General features: G+C 45.0%; 1 protein-coding gene across 1 annotated transcript; it reads right to left on the reverse strand.

The window, feature by feature from the left end:
* Positions 1-102: 102 nt before the first annotated feature.
* On the reverse strand, positions 103-27930 carry CCDC15 (coiled-coil domain containing 15). Its single transcript, XM_084611787.1, has 11 exons — positions 27506-27930; positions 25821-26052; positions 24293-24442; positions 23057-23266; positions 21199-21315; positions 16933-17097; positions 13663-13782; positions 9094-9197; positions 2601-2780; positions 2325-2473; positions 103-627 (listed from the first exon to the last, which is right to left on the reverse strand). Exons 2-11 carry the CDS (start codon positions 26013-26015, stop codon positions 506-508), a joined length of 1512 nt encoding a protein of 503 aa, XP_084467913.1. The 5' UTR covers positions 26016-26052; positions 27506-27930; the 3' UTR covers positions 103-505.

Below are 27930 nucleotides of genomic sequence, written 5' to 3' on the forward strand. Positions count from 1 at the left end.
GGAGGGAGGGAGACTCAATCACAGCCAGACTCCCCATTTTAGAGACTTGTACAACATGAAAGCATGCACAACTACAGCCACAGAAGAATCCTGCACAGATGCTTTGAACTTGGAAGGGTTTATTCAGCAGTTGAATAGACAGAAATTTGAATTTATGCTTCAAGCAAACAAAAATCCCTCATCTATTTTAACCATCCCATGGTAATCCCTTTACATTAGATCCCTGCATTACTGATCAGTGGTAGTAGCAGGGCTAATTCTGGGCTTTTGGAGTACTCACCTTCCATAGTGTATACGGATTATGCATGATGAAAGGAGTCAGAGGTACAATTTAACCCTGAACGTGAATATTAGTCAAAACAAACCTATTGTCTCTCTAAAGGCTAATGAATGAAGAAGAGTGTCTGCTCTGGGACAGAAAACTGCTCCTGGGAACAATCAGCTACTCTGTGCACAGGCCAACTGTCTGCTGAACATTTGTAAAAGCTGATTCCAAGGCGACCTTTCATGGATTCTTCACAGAAGGTGCATGTGCTGAAGCTAAGTTATGGATTGCAAGTCGTGTGGTTGAATTCCCATCCGAAATGTCACATGACGAGATGACCGATTGCAATGCTCGAGCATAAGCTGAAAAATCAAAGAGTGCTAAGTGACTATAGCCTGAGCCAGCTTTCCCACAGAGCCCTGGGGCTTACTTCTGGAGTCATTTGCTAACTTGGGAATTAAGCAAAAAATGCAGTTGTGCCTCTTGAGAGATTTTCCCAAGGGCCTCATCTCTGAAGGGGGAAAATTCCTAGGATCTACGGGTATCTAGCAGTCATGTGCTCCTGTTGCTGCATAACTGAGCAAGATAAGCTTCTGCATGGCTGTGGGTGCAGTGTAGCTGTTTAGCAGATTACCACAAGGGAAGCTGACACTAGGGGAACTGGAGACACAGAATGAGCAAGGGCAGGATTGGGCACCAAATGGGAGACTCTATATGAAAGATCCCGACTCCATAAGAGAGCCTTGCATGTATTCTGCACACAAGCATTTAAAATGTAAAGAGTTTGAACAGCAGTTCCTCACTCACTCAGTCAGCTCAGATATTCAGGGCCCTTTCTGTAGGCCACAAGCAGCACTTGAAACAGGGTAGGGAAATGCTCCCAACACCATTGCAGGTGTCTGAGATGTATTAGTGGGTACAGGGCGAATAAAGAACCTTGAACCTAGGAGCCAGAAGGTAAGTGCTGGAGAAGGAGATTTTTAAGTAGCTGGCATTCTACAACATACGTACATGTCTGGGCTAGGGATGTAAATATCGGTTAAAAAGTTAATCAATTAAACGATTAAAATTATAACCAGTTAACTGGAGGTAGTGCTGGGGCCCCATCAGCCTGACATGGCAGCTCTGGCCAGCGCAGCTGGGGTACCTCCCAGCCAGTGCAGGGCTGCCAGGCTTAATGGTTAATGTTGGTTAACTGGTAAGCCTAATGCCCACATGAGCCTTTAGGCCTGTGTATTTTTTTTTTTTTTTAAACAAACTGTTGCATTTCCCATTTACGTCTGATGACTTTGTATTTTTGAAAGCAGTTTATGTAGATTGCTCCAAATGTCTGTACAACCAAATACCCTAATTGTTCTGCAGAATAATTTAAACCACAGGACTGCTTTCTTACCGGTGATTGATAACATCTCCCTCCCATCCACCTTCCAATAAAGACCTTGGCATTAAAGTGGAGAGCGAGTTTTCCAAGAGCCAGGCATTTTCTGTACCATTTACATAGTTGCTTTGCAGTATTTTTCCTCCCACAATGTGTCCCCATCTGTTCTTTCGAATATAATTTCATTATTAATTCAAACAGAAACCGGTGCACCCCTGAAAAGCTGCCAACCCAGCTCTCGGTGTGACACTTGCAGTTTCTCCAAAGCAAGGGTTACAAATGGGTGTCGAGTGTCTGCAGGCTTTTCTAGTTCCCGGATTTGGACTCCCCCTTGACTTTGCATTAGTGAGAGCAGCAGCTGGTGCTTAGCAAGCTCCCTTTAACAGCTGTATAAAAAAGTTACAAAATATCTGTGCTACAAGAAAAATCTAGTTCAACAGACCACTAAGGCTATCAAATGAAATACGAACCCAGTGGTCTATATTCCCGAGAGTGCATGGCGGATGTGTGCACACATACATAAGTGCAGAGCCCACATTAGAGTACGTTCATGGAAATGGTGCCATGAAACTATGGGAACTCCTAGCCAGGCTTTACATTTGCCGGTATGGCAGGACTCAGACATCTGATCTCAGTTACTGGGTCTACACCAATTCCTTACTATGAAGCAAGAGCTCATACCTTTGTGGTTTTTGTAGAACATGCAGTTGTTGGCACAGGTGTCAGGATGAGAGTCCCAGAAATCAGAGCCGCAGCAGCATAATGGAGGCAAGTCAATGTTATACAGTTTTATCTTCTCCCTCATCTGAGCTCTTAAAGCTTCCATGTATCTGCAAAAATAAAACAGTTTCCCTGTGACAGGATGGTACCATTGTCTTCATTAATCCCACTGGCAAATCCAGGATTTTGAGAACAAGAGGAGGAAACCCTCAATCATAGAATCATTCACCAGCTCACCTCACGTATTCCTTATTTCTCTGTTGCTTTTCCTTACTTTTCCTCACTCTTCTCTCCTCCAGTCTGAGCTGAGCCAGTATTTCACATGCTTTCTCCCCAGAACAGGTGTCTTGCTGGTAGGCCATCTCCTGGATCCTCTGCTCCTCTGCACGACGCTGGTGCTCCTTCTCACTCTTAATTCTGTGGATAGAAGTGCTGTTTAATTGGATCTTTCAGAGAGAAGGAAGTGGGTCCCATGGTCAGAGGACAGGACTAAGTCATGAGCACTGGGTTCTGTTTTCTGCTGCCTGTGGGACCTAGGGTATGTCACATACCCGCTTTCCCCCCCACAACTGTAAAATACTGACAATACCCTCCTTTTAGAAGCATTGGATCTACAGCAAGGATTTGGATTCTGCTGCTTTCTGCAGAGTAAAACAATTCTGCACTGTGTTTAAATGCATCATCAGCTTTCTATGTGATAAACTTTAACATAACATAACTGTTCCCTGCAATCTGTCAAAGCTAATTTTCCCTCCTGGTTTCCTCACTGGAGAGTTTTGTGCCTTGTGTGTGCCTTCTCCTTTCCTCCACCCCTTTATAGCTTTTCCTGTTTTCCCCCCCGTTGTCTTTTGTTCGCGCCCACCCCACCCCCCCATGTTTTCTGTCTCACATTTATTCTCTCCAGAGAGCTCTGCCCCCTCCACCCCCAGGCTTGCTTCTGGCTTGGAGGATTTACACACAGTTCCAATAGTCAGTTTGTGAGGCCAGAAGGGACCACTGTGATCATCTAGTCTGATCTTGTGTACAGCACAGGCCAGAGAACTGCCCAGAAAGGATTCCTGTTTGAACTTCAGCTGAAAACATCTAACCTCAATTTAAAAATGATCAGTGACAGATTCTACCACAACACTTGGTAAATTGTTCCAGTGGTTAATTATCTTCACTGTAAAAAGGTACGCCTTATTTCCAGTCTGGATTTGTCTAGCTTTAACTTCCACCCTTTGGATTTTGTTATCTTTGTTTGCTGGACTTAAGAGCCAAATATTTGTTCCCCATATCAGTACATAAAGATTGATCAAGTCGCCCCTTAACCTTTTCTTTGTTAACCTCAAGGAATTCAAGCTATCACATCAAAGCAACTGTTCCATTCATTTAATCTTTCTCATGGGTCTTCTCTGAACCTCTTCAATCTATCAACATTGTTCCCCAATTGTGGACACCAGAACTGGATACTGTATTCCAGCAGCAGACGAACCAGTGCCAAATGTAGCAGTAATATAACCTCTTTAGACCTACTTGAGATTCCCCTGTATATGCATCCAGAGGTCATACTAGCCCATAGGGCCACAGGATCACACTCGGATGTCCTGTTCAAGTTACCCACCATGTCCATCAAGCCTTTGTCAGAGTCCCTGCTTCTCAGGATAGGAATCCCCCAACTTGCGAGTATGGCTACTTTCCTTGTCAGGAGGCTCCTGGGCCGCTCTGCACTCCAGCTCCTGTTCTCCACCTTGGAAAGTAGCAGCAATGCCTATGCCACTGCTGCTTCATTCTCTTAAAGGAGCAGCTGCCCAAAGGGCAGGAACCAGCAATTCTGGTTCCCGGTCCCAGTCAGCTCACTGCAGGTTTCAAAGGGCCCTGGTAAGTGGGTTTCCTCCCCAAGCACTGGGGGTGATCTTCACTCCTCCCACCACTCCAGGCGGAGGACAGGACTCCATCAGCCAAAGCAGAGGGCTGTAGCTGTGATCTGGGCTTCCCTTTCTTTCCCCGTTGCATTCTCAGAGCAGGAAGAGCGAAGGAAGCCTGAATCTAGGGAGAAATTTGGTGTAGAGACTCCATGCAAAGGCTGATGGGGAAGGGATACAGAAAGGCTCAAAGCTGCTTGTCTTCAGTGCAAGTGTTGGGCTGACCAGCTCTGGGGAATTAATCTTTGTTAAATTGTAGTGGACTTTAAAAAAACCCCCAAAAAACGTATGTGCTGTCTGGAGTTTGGGGCAAAGACTGGCAACAAGAGTGAGAGAAAGGAATGTTAGTGAGAGGGCTGAGGTGGGAATGGAGGGTGGGATTCTCTTCCTCTCTGGAATTCAGTTGATGGGAGCTAAGTGTTAGAGCTTTGCGTGGGAGTTGGCTGGGGAGCAACTTGCTCCAGCGAATACATGGGGCAGACTGCATCCATGCAATCACCATCCTAGGGGACATGCTGAGGACAAAGCTAGGGTCAAGACTTTAGTACAAGTGTGATGGACATTCTGGGCTGCACCACAGGACACACAGCTCTAATGTATGCCAGACGACAGAGAGCACAAAGGTATTTTACAGCCACCTTTGCCCTCCACCCCAGGAGGGCCCTGACTCTGGCTGAGGTATGCCATGCTGTGCTTGGTGCTTTAATGGACCAGAACATTCTTTATATTTACTTTTTGGTTTTACAATAAAGCTCTTCACATCTAGGTGGTGTTTAATACCTTGCTGTGGAATCTGGGTTATTGTGTAAATAACTATATAAGCGTGTACTAAAAATGTTAAGGACATTCCCTGGAACAAGTTATTACCATAGGCAGAAATGGACTTTAAACAGAGATATCTACCATGTTATTCTTTTCAATGAATACCAAATGCAACAACATATTCTAACAAATCACTGCCAAAATTCAATCTGAAATCAAAGCTGGGCTGAACTTGGATTGGAAGAGTACCAGAAATTAAATAAAGAGTGTTGGCCCAACAAACCCCCCACAAAAAAAAAAACCCACACACCAAGGAAGAGAGTGCCTAAGCCAAAGCTTCTCTAGTCAAGTTATAACGCCCTAAGATGTCTTCACAATGACTTGCTAATACAGACTTAAGTACTTCATACGTGTCCTGCTATAAATCTCAGAGCAAGGACATCTTAGCTTTACATCAAGTGACTATAGGAACAGCTCGCTTCCATATATAGAAAGGCTGGGCAGCTAGTAAATTCAGTTAACTCTCATAAGACTGCATCAACCTGAAACAAGAAAATCCTTTAGATGGTCTCAACATACACAGCAGCCTCTTGGCGTTCATTCCTGGGGCAAAACTGGTTCTGTACTAAAGACTCTTTCATCGCCACATTTTATTTAAGGAAATGTAACCACCAAAGAAATGTTTCTTTAAAAGGTGCAGTTCTACTCTGAAAAGCGACAATGTAAAAATAACATTCTTTAACATGTCTGCTCCCTGTTGGTATCCAGAGCCAGACTTGTTGACTTTGAAGACAAACGACTGTTACTACTTCACTCCAGTTAGCTCGGCAGAATCAACCCAGCTATGGCCAAGTGAACTGCATCCTGTTTCTTCTCTTTCAATGAAATTGACAGCCCAGAGCCAATTGGAAGGCCAGATTCTGACCTTCAACATACTTGTGCAGCACCAATGGAATCAGTTTGTTACACCTACACAAGCCCATTTCAGACACTAGAACTGGACAGGTGTACTGGGGACAGTTTGGCTGGCATAATTTTTATTTAATGATTTAATTTAAATTTTACTTTTTATTTAAATTTGTATTTAATGATTATGTAACTTTCACCTCCCAAGGCTAGTTTGCAGGATAGGCACTTAACAAAAAACATCTTTCTTCTCGTAGACGCAACACATTTGATCAGGAAGTTAGCAACTGAAATTAAAATGGAGCCCCACAATGCACGTTTACAGTCACTTATCAAACCTAGGGATGGAAGCCAAGGGATATTTTATTATACTGTACAAATTCATAGGTTAAAGACCAGAAGGGACCATTATGATCATCTAGTCTGGCCTCCTGCATAATACAGGCCAGAAAACCTCACCCAATAATTTCTGAACATGGAAGCTTGTTCTCAATGCATACCATGAGGATTTTATCTATAGTGCAACTGTCCAAATCATAACTATTGTCACCTCAAACCAGCTCTCCCACCAAGTCTTCTTAGGAACCCAGCAAAGTTTCCCCTGCCGCTGCAAAACCTTTTATGCAAACAGTCTATCTAAAACTGTAGCTAGAAAAATCCACATTCTAGCAAATGAAACAACTGCCCAGCTTATACAGAGCGTGGCAATTAAATAGCAGATAAGTTAACTATACAAGTAGACTTAACACTTTTGGTTGTGCATGTTGTAGCAAACAGGCAAGGTACTAAAACTTCAACAGGACTTTATTTTTCAAGTGGAAACCTCTTTACCAAGCTGCTGCTGCACCCTCGGTAGCTCTCACTCAGCCTCCTCAACTTCCCCCCACCCCTTCCTGTTTCCTGTCCTTTCAGACTCCCAACAGCCAGTGCTCCCAGTTCTAATCATTACAAGCAGCACCTAAACACCACGGTGTAGTTGGTCGGTCCCTCCTTACAATTACTGCCAATCCCCATCTTTAAAGAACCCTTTAGCCCTGGCAGTCACTGTACTAGATTTGGAGATGTGCCCAAGGCAGGGTGAATAAACATGGATTTAAAAAAATAGCTTATTTAAAAATTGAAAAAGTTACTTTAAAAAATAAGAAATTACTACAACTTACATTAAGGCCTAAATGTACTATAATGTAATAAAATGATTTAAGCTGAATTAAAGCAATAGTAAGCAGTGCTCATTTGCTACCAAAGTTTTAAAGAAAGTCAGATTATTGAAGTAGTGGAAGTCACTGACTAAGCATCTGGAAGCAGAGTTTGCAGGAGTGCTAAACCAGCTTTTGACAGCAGTAACCTCATCTGCAGATGCAGAGAGAATATTTTCATTTCAGTTTGAAATAATGACTAGTTCATTCACATTTAAGAAGCCACCTGGGAGTTGGAAGATGCAGGAAAGTTTGTTTTCCTCTTCCAACCTATAAATAAAAACTAGGTGTGAGAGGATATGAGCTCTATTAGTTCTAAAATCTTCAAGGACAGTGGTGACCAGAAGCAATTAGTTCAGTTCAATTCAATAACTACACATAATACTTAGTTTTAAATGCAAAACATATTGATAAACATTAGAATTTTCTTCTTATGTATCCAGCATATCTTAGGTAGTTTTATTTAATTAATAAAAACATATTAAAATATCTTTTTTGCTTATTTATTTGAATTCCCAAACAGAGCATGACAAATCACAAGAAAAAAAAAGTCATGTAGTAAGAAAGTGGTGAACAATACATTTCTAACATCATAAAAACATAATAATTGAGAACCTGAATAAGTGTAAGATAATTGCTTAAATGAATGTATTAATATTGCGTAGCCTCCTGGTGAATAAAAAAAACCACCACATTTAGAGTAAAGACTATATTTAATTGCAAATCATCATGTTTCAATGTCAAGTATCAGTGGGTAGCCGTGTTAGTCTGTATCCACAAAAACAACAAGGAGTCCGGTGGCACCTTAAAGACTAACTTGGAAAATCTCTCTTTACAGAAACTATTGAGTTTATCAAACAGAATGCTAAGAGTTGACATGGATCACAGTCTATGGGTCTATCTACATTGCAATCAAAGCTCTTGAGGACATAGCCAAGCTATTAGTAGTAGCGAAGCCCAGGCAGCTTGGGCTGCAGTAGCCCAACCAGGACACCGCTTATGTACTCTAACAGCTACATCACTGCAGTGCAGACATACCCTGTAAGTACCCACGCAGGGAGAAGCTAATAGTAGAGAGCTCATTAAACGTAGCAGACAAAAACCACCACATGCTCCAGTGGCTTGAAATTGAAACTAGACAAATTCAAACTGGAAATAGGAGTGCAAACTTTTCACAGTGAGAGTAAATAACCATTGGAACAACTTATCAAGGCAAGTAGAGGATTTGCTAAAACTTGAAGTCTTTAAATCAAGATCAGATGTCTTTTAAAAAGCTTCCATGCTAGTAAAGCCACAAGTTATTGGCCCTGATGCAGATGTTACTCTGAAATTCTATGGCCTGGAAAGAAAAGTCAGACTAGATCACCACAATTGTCCCTTCAGGCCTTAAAATCTGTGAAATTTACGACAACCTTCTTTCAGTTGACTATACATCAAGGGCAACATCTATAACAGCTCACGAAAGCTCATGCTCAAATAAATTGGTTAGTCTCTAAGGTGCCACAAGTACTCCTTATCTATAACAGGGGTGGCCAACCTGCGGCTCCGGAGCCACATGTGGATCTTCAGAAGTTAATATGTGGCTCCTTGTATAGGAACCGACTCCAGGCCTGGAGTTACAGGCGCCAACTTTCCAGTGTGCTGGGGGTGCTCACTGCTCAACCTCTGGCTCTGCCACAGGCCCTGCCCCCACTCCACCCCTTCCCCTGAGCCTGCCGTGCCCTCACTCCTCCCCCTCACCCCCAGAGCCTCCTGCATGCCACAAAACAGCTGATCGGGAGGTGCAGGGAGGGAGGGGAAGGCACTGACCGGCGGGGCTGCCGCTGGGTGGGAGGTGCTGGGAGCGGGGGCTGATGGTGTGGCTCTTTGGCAATGTACATTGGTAAATTCTGGCTCCTTCTTAGGCTCAGATTAGCCACCCCTAACCTATAAAGAAATTCATGATTATTAGCAGATACCTACTTTGCAATTTTCTTCTGATGCTCTTTCTGCCTTTGCTGTTCCTTTACTTGTTCTCTCTCAATATCCATGAAGAGACGTCTGTATCTCAGGTACTGATTTTGACGCTGCAGGAAAGACGACATAGTCTTAAGAGGAAGGTGTCTTGGTGCAATATACAGCAGGACCTGGAAGTGGCACTGCAAGAACTCACACTGTGCACGTTATACTGTAAGAATTAAAGGAGGAAGGATTAAATTTTGAGCTGAGAAGTCTCATCAAATATCACACTGCATAAAAACCCAATAAGGAAGACCCTGTGAAATCCACCACAGAGTTTACCTGTCTCCAGCTGCTGCAGATGGTCCTTCTGATGATAGAAAACAGATGTCTTGTCAGTAATCTTGTGCTCCCTGCCTACGAGTTTCTGCTTTCTCCTCAAGGGAGAATTAAAATGTTTCACTGCACGTGTTCCACAACTGAACGAAAGGTAGGAAGAAAGCTGTTACTGGTACTTTGCTCCTCTTCTCTCCAGCTACCTTGCAGAACTATGATCTTGGTACCAACATCTTCTACTGCAGGCGTTCTTAAGATCTCACACTGCCAAAAAGTTTATTAGCAATATCATCTCATATTGCTTATGTTGTAAGGTATTTTTACTGGAGCTGGCCAATAGAAGAGTCCCCTTCCCCCCACCCCCAATCAGAAAATGGTGTTTCATTGAAATCAAAAAGGTTTCACTGGAACGTGCCAACTGACAGAAAAGTTTATTTGAATGGAAATGGAGGGCTTTGTTCCAATTTTCTTGTTTTGTTTCAACTTTTTAAAAAATTAACTATATTAAATTTAAAAGTTTTTCAATGTTTGGATATCACAGAAACAAATCATTTCAATAAAGTATTTCAGAATTTTTGTTCCATGGTAAATTTTGACTTCTCATCCTGATTGGAAATGAAAGGAAATTTTGAAGTGTCAGACTTTCCCACAGGATGGAAATTCCATTTTTCCCGGTCACCTTTAAGTTTTGCCTTCTTTCAGTGTTATTTTATAGCTGCAGTGAGGTAGAGGAAGCACCATGTGACCAGCCAGCTCATTGACAACCACCAGCAAGTGAGCCATAGGCCACAGTTTGAGAACCTCTATGCTCCTGATTGACCCACAGCGGATCTTCCAAGACAACATTCATCTACCCGACCACATGCACTCATAGTTCTTCCTCCATCCCCAAGACTTCTGTGAAAATGAAAGGATGGGGGGTAGCTCTCTTTTATGGACACCCAGCCAGCCAGCTATAAAATCCCTCTTAGTAGTTGTTCTCTACTTGCTTTACCTGTAAAGGGTTAAAAAGTCTCCCTGCATAGGTAAAAGGGAGGGGGCACCTGACCAAAAGAGACAATGGGAAGGCTAGAACTTTTTAAAATTGGGAAAAAACTTCCCCTTTGTCTGTCTGTGGTTGTTCCTCGGAGAGAGGGAACAGGGCATTGGGGATTGGTCCTGCTTTGAGCAGGGGGTTGAACTAGATGACCTCCTGAGGTCCCTTCCAAACCTGATATTCTATTGGAGGGAGGGATAGCTCAGTGGTTTGAGCATTGGCCTACTAAACCCAGGGTTGTGAGCTCAATCTTTGAGGGGGCCATTTTGGGATCTGGGGCAAAAATTGGGGATTGGTCCTGCTTTGAGCAGGGGGTTGGACTAGATGACCTCCTGAGGTCCCTTCCCACCCTGAGATTCTATGAGGGCAGCAACTATGCTGTAAGAAGCTTTGGGCCAGGTCTGAAAAATCATTTGAATCAATCATATCTAGAAATTACTCATTTGAAACCCCCAGATATGTAAGTAGATCAGGAAGTGTCTAGGAAGACACGATCAGGTTTATCTCTTTTTTTATTTCTTTATGGCTTGTAGACTCCTTTGTGCTAACCCCAAATGCTTTTGTTTTGCTTGTACCTTTAAACTGGACCTCAAGAAGGTTATTCTTGATGTTTAATCCTCGGAAGGGTTTTTTCTTTTGTTTTTTAAATCTAGCAATAGCCCGAGTTTCCAGATGTATTTTCTTTTTGTTTTTAATAAAAATTTACCTTTTTAAGAATAGGATTGGATTTGTGTGTCCTAAGAGGTTTATGCACATGTTTAATTAGCTGGTGGCAACAGTGGATTTCCCTTTCTTCTCTCTCACCTCTTCCCCGGAGGGGGGGTGTGAAAGGGCTTGAGGGTACACCCCACAGGAAGAAATTCCCCAGTGCGCCTTCTTGAGTTCTCAAAGGGGTTTTGCACTTGGGTGGTGGCAGCATCTACCAATCCAAGGTCAAAGAAAAGCTGTAACCTTGGGAGTTTAATACAAGCCTGGAGTGGCAAGTATTAATTTTTTAAAGTCCTTGCAGGCCCCCACGTTCTGCACTCGAAGTGCCAGAGTGCGAAAATCGACCTAGACAACTTCTGTTGTCGAATCTCTGAAAGAAGGGACATCAAGCATAAAGGAGGGCCTGTAGTGAGAAGCCAGAACCAGGTGTGTGGAAGATTTACATTACCCAGCCAAGGAGAGAGGAGGGGCTAGGGACATTTTTTTCCTTCAACCCTTTCACATTTTCTATTCAAAATAAGAGACCACACGGTTTTAAGATTAGCCCTTTGTCTGATCAACCACAGGCCATGTGAAAAAGCCATGCCATCAACACCAGCAACAGCTGGAGCCTTATTAAGATCAGTGGTTTCACAGGGGAGACAAGACCTGTATGTGTTGCTATATAAAGGGAAGTCTTTGCTGTAAAGGCTTCAGCCCCATCCATAGAATTCAAAGGGAAGAAAAAACCCATGGATGTACTAAGAGTGGAGAAAGCTTCTAGCTAAGCTCACATCCCATGCAGATTCATAAGTTTTAAGGCCAGATTGGACCATTAAGATAATCTAGTCTGATCTCTGGCATAACACAGGCCATAGAATTTCACCCAGTGATCAAGCCCATAACTTCAGGTTGAACTAGTTCATCTTTCACATGGGAAAGAAACCCTATACAGAGTCTAGAAATAGCTTCAGAACAGAGGTTTGCTGAGCATACATCAAATGTTGCACATGGCATAGAAATGCAAGTCAATGCTTTTTTGGTGGAGAACTGTTCCATGTACCTAAAAGAACTGGTTTCTAGGTATTTGATGCACTGCTATTTTCACAGTTTATATAGGATTTTCCTCCCATGTAGACCCTCTGCTAAGAGTTGAGATGATTGAACTTTTGGGTGATCATGAAGCTAGAAATAATGATGTGCAAGATACTGGCAGGCTTGCAATGGAGGAATCAAGCTTTAGGGTGTGAAAGAGAAAGGAAATGGGAGGCTGAGTGGAAGAGAGCAGTAAGCAGAGAGGAATGGGTGGAGGAACAAGTCAGAAGGGTTGATATTCAGAGGTGAGAGACCATTTGGAAGCCACCAAGGAAAGATTGTTTGGATCTCAGGGGGTTCAGTGCTTGTGAAGTAATTGATAAGAAGTTAAAATAATTTAAGAATAAAAGCAAATTGTTTATCATTTGAAGCTTAGGTATAAAATATGGCAAGGCCCACAAGTGAAAGAGGGAAATATTACATTCAAATAAGTGGACAGTGAAAGGGAATGGGTTGGGGGAAGCACCTACTAAAATATTCTCTCTTTTGGGTCTGCCAGGGGTTGTCATCATCCTAGGTCTTCTAGGCTGTAAGCTCAGCAAGGTATGGACTAGCATGATGCGTCTGATGCAGTGTCAATCACGTGGTCTGTACTTAATAGTTACTAAATATTAAGAGATAGCATGGCTCATCCTGTGTGTTGTACAATACCAAGCACACTGAGGGTGCTTCATAAAGACAGTGGTCACAGATTCATTGCATGGTACAATTAGAATTATTTTGTTACAATGAATGTTCTGTAAGAATTTTGCTGCAGAAATCCAGGTCAGTGCTACTGGGTTTGGCAGACCACAGAAACCTTTTTCCTCTACAGGTGGGTACTTTGTTTGCAACGCTGTACAGTGCGTGCTTTGCAGTTTGTCTGGATTCCAACATACATAAATGGAAAAGTAACAAGTTTTGCTTGTAGTTAAAGCCAGCCCTGTGTGTAAACGAATGAAAAACTTGCACAGGAGCCAGTTCCATAAACAATGACTTGGACCTCAGTAAAGGTCCAACAACAGAGAAATATCAATCCTCCCTCACAACTAGAAAGACCCTAGAAAGAAGCCAAATGGCAAGAGAACAGAAATCCTCATGGGCTGAGCATGCACTCTGCTCCTCTTGGACTGCAGCATTTCAGTGGTTTTGCATGTCTTTTGTGGCAGTGTACATGCTAAGTTAAGTGCTGGGATCCATGCAGGGATTATCTCACCCACCGAGACTACATAGTTATGGTTCCAACTGCCCCAGTGATTCCATGTATGAAGTCTACCAACAGCCTTAAGGGTGTTAATAAGTATTATACAGTATTGGCAGCTATGCCACCAGCTTTGATATATTATGCCAGTTTCTGGTGTTTCACAGTAAATAGCAGTGTCTCCTAATGTGCCCTGCTCTTGGTATAATTCAGATGCAGACGCTGAGAACAAAATAAGACTTTACACTATTTGACATACTTGTTTCTTGGTTTCTTCTCTGTCTATCCCAGGACAAAGTACAAGGGGAGCTTGGCAATCAATGCTCAAACCTGAAGACGGGCCAGCAGGGTCTGACGCCTTCATTAATCCATTATAAACCTGAAAAAAAAAAAATCAGTGGATCAAGACATGATTGGCCTCAGCACTTCAACAGAAGTTTTTTGACACTCTGGCTTACTGAAACTTTATAGGAGTAACACTGGTCTTTTGACTAAGTACACAAGATCTGTACACCATTCATACGAAACACACAATATCGGGCATTAACATTGCTGATAATTTTATGCATGGCACATAGGAAAGATCATTGGTGCCACTATTATTGTTCATAAAACATCTGCATTTCTACAATCAGGCATTTATAACACTGCCATTCAAGTTTGTTTTGGACAGAAACCTCAGCTTGAAAGCAAACTGAAGTTTTATTCACGGCTATAATCATTTTTGGAAATTGAAGTTTCCCCACTTTAGCCCAGAAATTGTGCAATACCCTTACGGAGCTCTGTGCTCAACATATCTTTTAAAAAAAAAAAGAAAAAAAAACAAAAACACACACACACTCAACCTGTGGAACTCATTGCCAGAGATTATTGAGAAGGCGAGAAGCATAACTGGATTCCAAAAGAATTAAATAAGTTTATGGAGGACAGGTCCATCAATGGCGCTAGCCAAGATCGTCAGGAACACAATCCCATGCTCTGGTTGCTCCTAAACATCTGACTGCTGTAAACTGGGACTGGACAATAGTGGGTGGATCACTCAACAAATTGCTCTGTTGTATTCATTCCCTCTGAAGCAACAGGCACTAGCAACTGTAAGAAGACAGAATACTGTACATGGACCATAGATCTGAGCCGGTATGGCCACTCATGTTCTTATGTAATTAATGTGAAAATTAGTGGATGTTTTTGCACAGTATGATTTTTATTTTTTTTTTGAACACAGGTATGTCTGACTTATTTTATTAGATATTCCCAGACAGAAATGTGTTAAAGATGCCATTAAGATTGAGATTCTATACTTATTATAAGGACAGAAATTACAAGAACATTGCAGTTATCCAAAACTGACAAATTAAAGACCTTAATTCTGAATGTCCTGGTGAAAAAATATGAGAAATTCAAAACATGGAGATGTACAGGTAAGATCCCCCAAAACCATACTTTTGACCCTGTAGCATCACTAGCACGAACTTCCCTTTTTTTCCCCCCATTCATACTTAAGATCTGATCCTGTAAACTTCTACTCAAGCAGATCACAGTTTGCAGAGTCATGCTTCCACATTGAAAGATGGGGATTTTTTGATCAAGGACTTTAAGAGGTTTGTAGACATCTTAATAGGTAAAGCCATTGCACTCTTACAGTGGCCAAATCACTACCATCCTCCCCTCTCTCTTACGTTCTTTTTCCCTGTAAGGTCTCAGAGACGTGTGTGTAAAGCCAGTTGTAAGTGTGACACTTTAGCCACAGGAGCCCTTTCAATACAAATAGAATAATTCCTTGGCTTAAGTTTCTATACACAGATACAATGTGTTCAGCTTCACTTGTCTAATTAGTGGCACACAGAATGCTAGTGAAGAAGAGATTCTTCAGCATGCCATCTTAAGAATCAGGTTTGGGAATGCGTATTTTTGTATGTTAATGAAGGTGACTAAAGTTTGCACAACCACTGACTGACTAAGGGGCAAAGCACTTGTGTGAGCACTCACCTATTACGGATGGATAAGTCTGTCTTGGAGTTTGCTTTTGCTCCCTCAGAGCATTACTATAGGAAAGCAGCTTTCTGCTTTACTTTGGGTGCGAGTGATAGTTAACTCTTACATGAACTCTGAACTTGGGTCCTGCCAGAAATAATACTTTTCAGTTCATTCTTGACACATATTTATTCGCGAAGTCAAGGCCACTTATGCATCAATTCGTCTTGTAAAACCACTGTTTAAGGATCAAAAACTGAATTTAGGGGGACTGGAGAACTTTGGTAGCTGGTAAAGGGATAAAGCAAGAAAGGTGTGCAAATACTGCAAACAGCTACTTGCAAACTGTTCAGTTACATGTGCATATTCTTAGCTATATTCACTACTTTTTTTTTCTTTTAGTTTAACAAACATGTGTACCAGTGAATACTTGTTTACAATAATATTTTCAGGATGTGGAAGTCTCACAAATACTTAGGCAAATATTTGAATCAGACAGAACTTGCTCAAACCCTCTTGCTTCAATATTTATAATCGAATCATGAATCAAAAATAAGAACATCACATGTCTAATATAACCATTCTTGGCACAAATAGTAAATACTCAAAAATGGGAGCAAACAATTTATAAACAACCCATTGGGTGAAATGTTTGCATAAAGTATCAAATTCAAACAAATGTTTATATAAATACAGCTGCCTGCTTGAAAACAGAAAAAAAAATTTCCAGTAATTAAATATGCTGTCACAAGTACCTGTCCCAGATTCACATGAAATATTCACCAGTAACCATGGGTTCAACTCCAGCCCAAAATGGCAGTGATAAAAAAAAAATTAAACAGCTACTTGCTGTTTAGTGACTTGAGTGAATAGACACCCACATAAAAAAAAGTCACCACTACAAATGCCACTCTTTGCTATCAAGTTCAGCAGAGAGGTCAAAGTAGAAGTCTGAACTCTCATCTGAAGCCTAAAGTTCAGGTTAGGAGGTCATCTGGCAGGGCATCACCACTGCTCAGACAGTAGCTGTTCCGGAACAGCAGTCTTAAAGACCAGAAGCCTTAGAAGAGGGGTGGGCAACCTGAGCTTGAGAAGCAGCCAGAATTTACCAATGTACATTGCCAAACAGCCACAGTAACACGTCAGCCGCCCTGCCTCCCACCTACCAGCAGCCCTGCCAATCAGCGCCTCCCCTTCTCTCCCCATCAGCTGTTTCATGGCGTGCAGGACACTTGAAGGAGTTGGGGGGGTGGGGGTGGGGAAGAGAGTGCGAGGGCATGGCAGGCTCAGGGGAGGGTGTGGGAAGGGGTGGAGTAGGGGCAGGGCCTGTGGCAGAGCCAGGGGTTGAGCAGTGAGCTCCCCCCAGCACACTGGAAAGTTGGCGCCGGCCACTCTAGCCCTGGAGTTGGTGCCTATACAAGGAAGCACATATTAACTTCTGAAGAGCCTACGGAGCCACAGGTTGGCCACCCCTGACTTAGAACAAGAATTAGGCATGCCAGGACTGGCTGACCCAGCCTTGGTCACATCAGGTCTGGGATTTTAGATGTCTTACTTTTCCAAATTCTAGTTTGTAGTACAAGTTGTCATCACCCTGCTCAGCCTGCTTTCTGGCTGTTGCCTGGTCTTGTAGTTCAGCGGGAAGGTCATGACGTCCTGCCAGAGGAAACTCCTCACACTCTTCTCCATGCACTGGAGTTGGCCTGCGAGACACTGGTTTCTGGGGAAACAAATGTGAGATTTAAACTTAACTACATTATTTCAATGCACGAGCAGCTCATGAATATAAGACCCCTGTAAGCTTTGGGTGTAAGAGCAACCTGAGGAAACTTGTTCTCTGGGTCAGTGGAGACTAGGCAGGTTGGAAAGTGGACATGCTCAAACTTCAGTAGAGGGGAACGAGCAAGGAATACTGCCACTGTAGATTCTAACTCGTGGACAATTTTGTCAACAGTGCAAAAGTGACCAGCTGGTGGGAAAAAAGGAAGTGGTCTTCTGTGCATGTCATTTTGCAGTTGCAAGAGATGCAAACAAAAAAAAAAAAACGACAGCACTTGCTAATTGTTGCTACAGATTCTCTCAATACTTAGAACAGTAGCCATCTGCACCATCCATATTTGTGGTACAAACAGGAACTACCTGTGATATTTGCAAAGTAACTGTTGGCAAATACAGGGTGCTGTATGTGCAGGTTTTCTGGAGTCACATCAAGGTGTGCAGAATCTTGAGACCTCTCAGAAGAGAGGATATTTACCCTGCAATAACTATAAATATTTGAGATGTTGTAGTCAGTGTGGCTCCCACTGTAAGTGTACCTGAGATCAAAGTTTTATGAAGAACAGTGTCTGCCAGGGTGGTGCGCACACACACTTTCTCCTGATGCTCCCATCTGAGGGCATAAAGGTCGGATAGCCACAAACTTCCCTTGGGTCCTTGCAATTCAAAGTCCATGGCTGTGGAGGATTCTGAAAAGCAGGGATGGGGAGCAGATCCACACAGATTACATCTCAACCAGCCAGTTACTGTAGGATAAGTAACAGATCTCTCTTCAAGAATGAGAGTGTGGATCCCACAGCAGGTGTCTGGCAAGCAGTTTCCTCATTAGATGGTGGGAATGAGGAGTTTCAAATAAAAATTGAAGCATTGCTCTCCAAAACTTGGTACCTGATCTAGCCTCGAGGTCAAGGACAGAATATCTGACAAAGGTCAGTGACCTGCTCTACAGTGTTGCCATGCAGATCTCAGATACTGGCATATCCCTGTGCCCTGACAGAGTGAGCCTTGAGAGTTGAAAGGAGAGGTTTGCCAGCTATCTTGTTACAAGTGGAAATACATTGTGTGATCCACTTAGAAAGAGAGTCTTTGCAATGAGATGGCCTGACTTTTTGAAGGGCTAGATGGGGCCTCAAACAGGTGAGCAGACACGCTAAAAGACATGGTCCTGTTGATACAATGGAGCAAAATTCTGTCCATCAGGAATTAGCCCAGATGGGCTGAGTTCATTTGTTTTAGTTTCCTTCAACAAGTAAAGAGAATATCGAATTTAGCTGAAGTTAAAGGACAGAGAGTTGGACACTCACTGAGTTCTATTTAGCTGTGTCTAGCGGTAAGAGGGAACTGGAGGGTCGTGGCTTCCCCACCACTGATACCCTAATACCAGGGCCCAAGGAGACAGAGGGCCCAAGCAAAGCCCTGATAGATATGGCTATCCAAAAGACAAATCTCACATGCATGAGGAGCATGGACACTTACAAACGGATCCATAGTAACATTCTCCAAGAACAACAGATTCTAGTTTAAGCTGAAGAAAACCTAGAACAAGAATTTGTGGATAATTCTTTTATTGAACACACACATGGAAGTGTTCAATACATTTAATCAGGCCACGGAAGACAGAGGGGCGGTGTTCACATAGAAGCAGGCCGGCTATTGCTTCAGACTCTGGATATCTGAAGATGCGGTAGATCTTAAAGGGCATCTCTGAAAACGAAGGAAGATAAAATGCAGACCGAGGGTATCATGGACTCAGGATTTGTTCTACTTTGCTCTTCCTATGGCTTGATTAAAAAAAAAAAAAAAGACAGTCTTGAAACCTTGCAATAGGCCAGACCAATAAAGAACGCACAATGGCAAGAGATGAGACAAAGGGTTTTGTTGGCCTAAGTAATGACTGCGTTACTTATGAGCATTGAGGCCACTAGCATCCCAAAAAAGTGCCAAAAAAAAACATTTGTACTGCTTCACCCTGCCATGCACCATGGCTTTCAGAGAAACACATTCCTAAACAGCTTGAGCAAGATAAGGCAGTAGTTAAGCTATTTTTGTAGCTCTTCCACCATAAAGCCAAACTCCTTGAGCACCACAAGCCCAGTAGTGCACATGTCAAGAGAACTCCCTCAATGACCCAGAAGCATTTCTCAGCGGTTCTCAAACTGTGGGTCGGGACACCAAAGTGGGTCGTGAGCACATTTTAATGGGGTCACCAGGGTTGGCTTAGACTTGCTGGGACCCGAGGCCAAAGCCCTACTGCCCAGGGCCCAAGCCAAAAGGTGGTGGGGGATCAAGTAACAGGCCCCCTGCCTGGGGACAGTAGGGCTCAGGCAAACTCTGTCCCCTCTCCTGGGGTTGTGTAGTAATTTTTGTTGTCAGAAGGGGGCCGTGGTGCAATGAAGTTTGAGAACCCCTGCTCTACATGAAAGTGTTCATTTTAGAAGCCTTCTAAAACACGGTGGGTCCTTTTGGGAAGCTAGGAACTGACAACCCCCTTGCAATTTTCTAATGGTATAAAGCACTGGGTTTGGGGGGTCAGAAGAAGGGGGGGGGTCTTGCTAGGTCACATAACATCACATGGGAAGAATCCCATGCACCGCTACAGACTAGGGACCGAATGGCTCGGCAGCAGTTCTGCGGAAAAGGACCTAGGGGTGACAGTGGATGAGAAGCTGGATATGAGTCAACAGTGTGCGCTTGTTGCCAAGAACGTCAATGGCATTTTGGGATGTATACATAGGGGCACTGCCAGCTGATCGAGAGACGTGATCGTTCCCCTCTATTTGACATTGGTGAGGCCTCATCTGGAGTACTGTATCCAGGTTTGGGCCCCATGCTACAAGAACGATGTGGAAAAATTGGAAAGAGTCCAGCGGAGGGCAACAGAAATTATTAGGGGACTGGAACATATGACTTATGAGGAGAGGCTGAGGGAACTGGGATTGTTTAGTCTGCGGAAGAGAAGAATGAGGGGGGATTTGATAGCTGCTTTCAAACTATCTGAAAGGGGGTTCCAAAGAGGATGGCTCTAGACTGTTCTCAGTGGTAGCAGACGACAGAACAAGGAGTAATGGTCTCAAGTTGCAGTGGGGGAGGTTTAGGTTGGATATTAGGAAAAACTTTTTCACTAGGAGGGTGGTGAAACACTGGAATGCGTTACCTAGGGAGGTGGTGGAATCTCCTTCCTTTGAGGTTTTCAAGGTCAGGCTTGACAAAGCTCTGGCTGGGATGATTTAGTTGGGGATTGGTTCTGCTTTGAGCAGGGGGTTGGACTAGATGACCTCCTGAGGTCCCTTCCAACCCTGATATTCTATGATTCTATGATAATATCAGGCCTTTTACTCATCATTTGGGCAGGACTGAATGTGGCCAGCCCTGAGCCTTGGGCTAGTGCCATTTTGGGAAGCAAACTCCACATTTTAAAAAGGAGGGGTATAGAAGGAAATGTTGATCTGGAAGGCTGATTTAAAAACAAAACACACCTCTCTCTCTCTCTCACGACAGCTATGTGATGCTGTTTGAAACGCTAGCCCTGGAAGTGGATAAAGAAGAAAGTGACCTGAAGTCTCTCTCAACTGTTGGCTCTGCACGGCAAAAGGAGGTTGCTCATACAGAAGTGAAAAGCATTGAAATATCTGTTCTCTGTGTATTCAGGGCTGATGGGCAAGAAGGAGACATCTTTACTGTCACTATTCAGAGCAGGACTGTACTTTAATGGTGGTTTCAGTAAGTTTCTTTTCATGTGGTTTTCAGTGGAGCTTGCTTTACCTGAATAAATAGTAATAGGAGGGGAAAGAAAAAGTAACAGGACAGTCAAGGCACACTACTCTGTACAGTAAAGGTATGTCCTTGGATCTCTCATCCCCAGTTAATTTACACATATGGGAAAATAATTAAGTGACAACAAGAACCCATTTTATTTTACTCTTTATTGAAAAGATCCACTGCACCGTGTGGTTGGCTGATTGGACAGGGCTCAGGATCTTCACACAATGCAGCAAATAATTTATGATCACAACTAGTGGCTGAGCTGAGTCAGCCCCCCACTTACGTTTCTGGTTGGGCTGACACCCCAGACGCCTCCTGGAAGTTCGGGCAGGCCTGCTCCTTTGGGCACTGTTTTGCAGGATGCTAGCCGGCGACGGACCTGTTTCATGGTTTTACTAAGCTGCCAGTAAGAAAGACACATCAACAAAGTGCTTACAGGTTCACAGTTTAGCGATAGCTTGCTGCTACAAACGAGAAAGCCAAAAGGTTCATTACAAGGTAGAAGACACCACATCTGAAAGTAGTCGTCACTCAAAGTGGCCAACATCATCTTGGCACTTTGCCTGAGGGTATAATCCAGCATCAGTAGCTTGACTGTTGGGAGTAATCCACTGACAGGTACATGACAGGCAGCTGCAGTGCCTTGAAGGCATACCTCAACTCTAATCCATGGGACAGCTCTTGGTAAGAGAAAGGATTTCGTTTATGGCCAATTCACTCCTTGACCAATCTGTTATGATGGCCAGGGATGTGCCCCATTAATATATGATCACCAACAGTTTGTTTCATGTGCCTCAAAGCTGTCACAGCCTGACTTTGGTTCCCTCTGACTGTTTTAGATTTGGGCCTAGACATGAGAAGTTCTAGATCTCATTCCTGCTACCCAATTACAGGTGCTGTGTGACTAGATCAGAGAAAAACCTGTGCTTTACTCCATTTAGCCCCAATTCTCTTACCACCAGTAACCTGTGCACGAGAGGGAGGAGGGATTTACCGCCCCCCTCTAAAGTATCTGTTAGAAACCAGTACCAGAAGCTGGATGTCCACCTTGATCCAGATCTGAATGTCCTATGTGCTCATGTATATACTGACAGACAGACACAGATACTCAGTAACCTTAACCCAAGGTGGTGGTGGTTTCTTTTTTATTCTTGTTGTTTTAATATAAGCAGGTCTAAAGGCTTATGATACAGAAATATACCATCATTATTAGAGAGGGTACTGAGCCAAAAGCGCCAGATACCTCTAAACTTCACTGAATTTGCATTGGGAACTGAACTGTTAAGCTCAAGCACAGCCACGTGGGATGATAGTGAGCAATTTTTTAAACTGCAAAGATAAATCATAAGCATGGTTATGAACTTTGAAAAGGCAGCTAGCCCCCCTCCTCACACATTCCACAAGGCTGTAGTTATCTCACACCTTTGTTACTCGATATGCAGAATGTCAGTGGGGAGATGACTCCACCTAGTGCCTTCTACCCAGTGACACACACCAATAGGGAAGAACCTTTATTTTATGGAGGTTTTACCTCACTTCTTTGAAGATTTTTCACTAGCGGAAATGCAAGCATTCCCTTTAACTGATGATGGACCAAATTTAAGTACAGCATTCTCAATAGGGATACTTGTTGTTAGTTTTAATACTGAGATTATGGCTAAATGGAACCTCAGCAGAATCAATAATCCAAAAAAAGTCCCCTATATAATAGCTCTGTACTTTGCCACCACAAAGCACTGAATGTAAACACACAATGACATCCAGTGGATAAAAGAAGAGACTGGAGTAAAAACACAAAACATACCATCATCTTCCACCTTAGGAAGAGGTAAGTGTCATGAATGAGATGTACAAAAGGTAAAAGTAGGGTAAGAGAAGTAAAGCATTGTAATGTTATATTGTAATAACCCAGTTATAACAATACAACTCACACATGCTTCCCTTGTAATTCTAAGTGTCAGAGTACTCTACAAAGAGTTTACATTCACAATATGTAGGTGTTCTAGCTCATTTCTAAAACAGAGTGATTCTGTATCGCAGTTGGGGAAATTTTAATGTTATGTGTTACTGAAAATATGTTTTCATTCTGGGCACACAACAAATGGAGGTTGTGACGCGGTTGGCGGTCAGTAAACACTCACTGTGTTGGCTTGTTGATGGAATAACTGGCTTTGCTTCTCTCTTCCCTCTTCCTCCCAACTCACACAAAGCTGCTGCACAGGGATCAAGTTGGTACCAGAACTGCAAATGGCAGATGCCGCATTACTTCGATACACACATGTATTCCTCTTGGGGGTCAAGTGCAGCGCAGAATCCGAACACTGCATCACAACAGAGCTTTCTTTTTCTGCCTGCAGTGATGGGGTGGGGGGGAAGGGAGGAGAAAAAACCACACAAGTCCTGAACAACCATCTTACTGAAGTCACTCATTGAGTAAATCCACACGTGTTGATCGTTTGCTGCACCAGGTGCTACCTGTGGAATTTTCATTCATGTGATGACAGAAAGGTAGCAGTAGCAGATGGATTTTTGAGGTTGCTGCTCCGCACTCAGGAGTTGCGTGCACCTGAAGGTTAGTGCCCCCTCAGATCACAAAGGTGACCCCTCATAGAACTGAACATGTGGATCAAGTTTAATAAAGGGCATTTCTGTGCTAACCTCCCTTCCTTGTTCATCATCTCCTGCCAGAGTTCAAAGATACAAGCAGGGCAGAAAGTATGGATCTTCAGAGGCAATACTCTTGCTCTCTTCCCCATTCCCCTGCCTTGTCAGGAGAGGAGGAGGGGAAGAAGAAGAAAGGAGCTAGCCCAGTCCAGCGACAATGTAGCTCAAGCAGATTGCAGTCTGCAGTGGAGCAGTCAGAAGGCACTAGCTAGTAAGGTTCTAGAGATACTGCAGGTTGGAACATGCACTTGAGGAGGCTCATGCTCAACTACCAATACCTAAAAGATCCAAAATACGGAACTAGGGAAGCTCCCAGCTAGTCACACACTAGTGTACAAGACTTAACAGTAGGAATCCTGCAAGGGTCGTATCTGTAATAGACACCTCAGCAATGGTTTTCAGTTGTGAGTGGGTGCGGGAAGAGGCCGGGGGGAAGGAGAGGAAGAGGAGGAGAGAATTCCCTGCTGGTCTTCCCTAGGACATAGATCTCTGGACATTAAGTCTATGCAGGATGCCTAGAGTCAAAGCAGCTGTGGAAATAATTGCAAGTTTCCTGACTTTTCTCCAATTAAGAGTCAAGCCTTAAGACTGTATGAATAGTGGTTGAATTTTACACAGGAATGCTTGCTTTTGAAGCAGTGTCACCATCTAAGCAAGGCTCCTGGTGTGAATCAGAGCAGATAGAGGCTGGTGATGATACAGGTTTTCCCTACCGCTTCACAGGATTTCTGGAGCTGCTGCTTTCTCCTCATCTTGATTTGCTGATTCACCCTCTGCTTCACTTCCCCCTGGAAGCGTTTCAGATTTTCCTCTTTTTCCTTTTGCTGCTCCTTTAGGTCCTCTTCAACCTGAAACGCTGAAGCCTGTAACAGGTTAAAGGAGATGTTCAAGTTAGCTTTTTCGCCATGCAGCTTCACTACAGCCTGGATTTCAGCTTCTCTCACTCTCTGGGACCTGTATATAAACCTACAGGCAAGCAGTATCTCTAGGGAAAGGGATGTGTGTAAATGTTCTGGTTTAAAGATAAACACAATTAGTTAAAATTGTGAAAGTGTAACACAGATTGTTCTGTGAATCTAGTAACAGCTGCACAGATGGGTTGGGAAGATCATATTACAAAGTGGAAATCTTTACTTTCCCCCTTTAAAATGCATAATATAAAAAAGGAAAGAGAAGAGGCATATTTAATAAAGCCACTCGTGGGGCAATCAGACATGAAGCTGCTTTCAGAAAGACTGACAGAACCACAAAACCTGAATCAGAAAACCGAGGGTTGACATCCTTTGTGGTCTCCATTAAGCCCCAGTGCAAGTCCCACATCTGTCTTTCAACAACCTTTTCATGTACCCATCCCAGATCTGTTATAACATGTCAGGGAACTAACTTATGGGGCCAAAATAAAGCAAGACCTGCTCTTCTCAGTACTTTCACCATCGGATACAAAACAAACACTCACATAAATCAGCAATTTCAAGTCTCACTTGCACACGAGGGCCATTCGTCAAACAACATTAGTTTCAAATATGACTTAATAAATACCCTAAATTCAACATTAGCACCACACCAAGAGCAGGCATTCAACACCACAAACCCAAATTAGATAAATTGCAAGAAAACTCAGGAAAAGAACCTGGCATTTTCTTTTAGATTTACCTTTCTCCATGAAGCTCCATATATATAGTACGAAAATACATAAGTCACAGCACATAAAACCACAATAGCAGAATTAAGACTGCCACTGTGGGATTTATTTTGTGGTTAGTTACAAAAAAAATGAACTTGTCTGCACATTTTCCAGAGTACTATAGATTGTCATCTTAAGGTTTCTGCATTAACAACCCCTTAAGATGAAGGGAGCTGTTCAGGTCTCTCACAGGTATCATTTCATACTATCTGCAAACTCAGGAAAACAACGCTGCATTGGTTTACATTCAGGTCACCTTTTCTATCTTCACAACTATGAGTACTAGAAACAGAATTCAATAAAATAGATTCTGCAGCAAGAGAGGACTTTGGAGCTGTGGAATCGCAGAATACCCTGCCCATGACTATCAGACTTCTAGGGAAGAGTAGAGAAATAAGGAGCAAAAAATCAAGGAAGAACATTTAGAAGCTACAATCTGAACCCCAGCTGAGATTCCCACTCGGAGAGGATCTACTCCTGGCTTATCAGAGCTGACAAGGGAACAACCTGCAGAAAGCAAACAGCATAACAAGAAAGCATTCAGACACGGCACTCACAAAAGCAATGCTCTCCTCCCATCTGCCACCAGTTTGGGCGCTCTCCACCCAAACCCCCACAGGGGCCACACTCTGGTTCCTCTCAGCCAGTACCGCCTGGTTCACTGCCCCCCACAGACACCTCGCTTTGTCCCCTACAGGCTGTCCCACTGCCATGCTCCGGGCACAGGGCTGCTGCTTCGCAGGTGACAGCATCCCAGTCACAGGGGAAGCCAGCCCCTCATCCACAGCCCTGTTCAAAGACAATGAAAACAGCAGCTCAAGAGAGAGATCTACACAGAAGCAGTCCAGTGTTCCCAACCCCATCCCATGTCCACAGAAGTGGGCCTGCTGCCTGCCACAGACATCCCTATGCCAGCCCCAAACTAGCCCATTGCCCCCACTCACACCCTACCCAAGACACTCCCATCCCACAGCAACATAACCAATGCAGCACAAACCTGTCCCCACCAATCACCCTACCCCATTACCCTAAACCAACCCTACCCAGCAGCCCCTGCCACACACCCCCATTCCCCCCCCACAAAACAAACCCAGCCCCGCCTGCCCCCACCCGTCACCCTACCCCACCCCCCTAACCCTACCCAGTGCCCCCTGCCAGACACCCCCATTCCCCCCCACAAAACAAACCCAGCACTGCCTGCCCGCACCCGTCACCCTACCCCACCCAGCGCCCCCGCCACACACCCCCATTCCCCCCCAAAAACAAACCCAGCACTGCCTGCCCGCACCCGTCACCCTACCCCCCCTAAACCAACCCGATCCAGCGCCCCCTGCCAGACACCCCCATTCCCCCCCACAAAACAAACCCAGCACTGCCTGCCCCCACCCGTCACCCTACCCCACCCCCCCTAAACCAACCCAACACAGCGCCCCCCGCCACACACCCCCATTCCCCCCCACAAAACAAACCCAGCCCCGCCTGCCCCCACCCATCACCCTACCCCACCCCCCTAACCCTACCCAGCGCCCCCTGCCAGACACCCCCATTCCCCCCACCACAAAACAAACCCAGCACTGCCTGCCCCCACCCGTCACCCTACCCCACCCCCCCTAAACCAACCCAACACAGCGCCCCCCGCCACACACCCCCATTCCCCCCCACAAAACAAACCCAGCCCCGCCTGCCCCCACCCGTCACCCTACCCCACCCCCCTAACCCTACCCAGTGCCCCCTGCCAGACACCCCCATTCCCCCCACCACAAAACAAACCCAGCACTGCCTGCCCCCACCCGTCACCCTACCCCACCCCCCCTAAACCAACCCAACACAGCGCCCCCCGCCACACACCCCCATTCCCCCCCACAAAACAAACCCAGCCCCGCCTGCCCCCACCCGTCACCCTACCCCACCCCCCTAACCCTACCCAGTGCCCCCTGCCAGACACCCCCATTCCCCCCACCACAAAACAAACCCAGCACTGCCTGCCCCCACCCGTCACCCTACCCCACCCCCCCTAAACCAACCCAACACAGCGCCCCCCGCCACACACCCCCATTCCCCCCCACAAAACAAACCCAGCCCCGCCTGCCCCCACCCGTCACCCTACCCCACCCCCCTAACCCTACCCAGCGCCCCCCGCCACACACCCCCATTCCCCCCCCCAAAAACAAACCCAGCCCCTCCTGTCCCCTCCCCCATAACCCCGCCCCGGCCCCCAGCGCTGCCCCGCAGCCAGGCGCACCCGTCACCATGGCAACTCAGAGACCCCGCGAAGGCTCCGCGCGCCGGAAGCAGCTTCCGCCAACCGCCACTTTGAATCCAGGCGCCGCTTCCGCCCAGCGCGCTCGCCCCGCCCCAGGACCCGCCCCTCCCGCCACGCTCCCGCCGGGACACGCCCCCAGGGGGTTTCCGCCGCGCGCGGGCGGGCTGGGCGGGGCCGTTGGCGGCTGCTGCGCAGGCGCCGTGTGAGTCGCAGAACAGCCCCGGCCGCGGTCCCCAGGGGGCGCGGTGGCTGCGGGGCGAGCAGGGCGGGGCAGGGCCTGCGGGAGCGCGCCCGAGGTGTGCGCGTGGCCGGGGACAGGCGCTGCCCCGCTGTGCAGTGCGCGGGGTGCCGGGATCCCGATGGGGAAGCGCGTCCCGGCAGAGGGCGCTGCAGCACCGCTCGTC

This window comes from Lepidochelys olivacea (assembly GCF_965140295.1).
Source record: "Lepidochelys olivacea isolate rLepOli2 genome assembly, chromosome: 22".
Lineage (NCBI taxonomy): Eukaryota > Metazoa > Chordata > Testudines > Cheloniidae > Lepidochelys > Lepidochelys olivacea.

What these genes read in the sequence shown, in the direction of transcription:
- CCDC15 (XM_084611787.1), bottom strand. Translation starts at nt 26,015, where the DNA reads ATGCTGTCACCTGCGAAGCAGCAGCCCTGTGCCCGGAGCATGGCAGTG. An exon ending in ACAAACTAGAATTTGGAAAA is followed by an intron (nt 13,783 to 16,932) that starts GTAAGACATCTA and finishes TTTTTTTTTCAG; the next exon opens with GTTTATAATGGATTAATGAA. An exon ending in AGAAATAAGGAATACGTGAG is followed by an intron (nt 2,474 to 2,600) that starts GTGAGCTGGTGA and finishes TTATTTTTGCAG; the next exon opens with ATACATGGAAGCTTTAAGAG.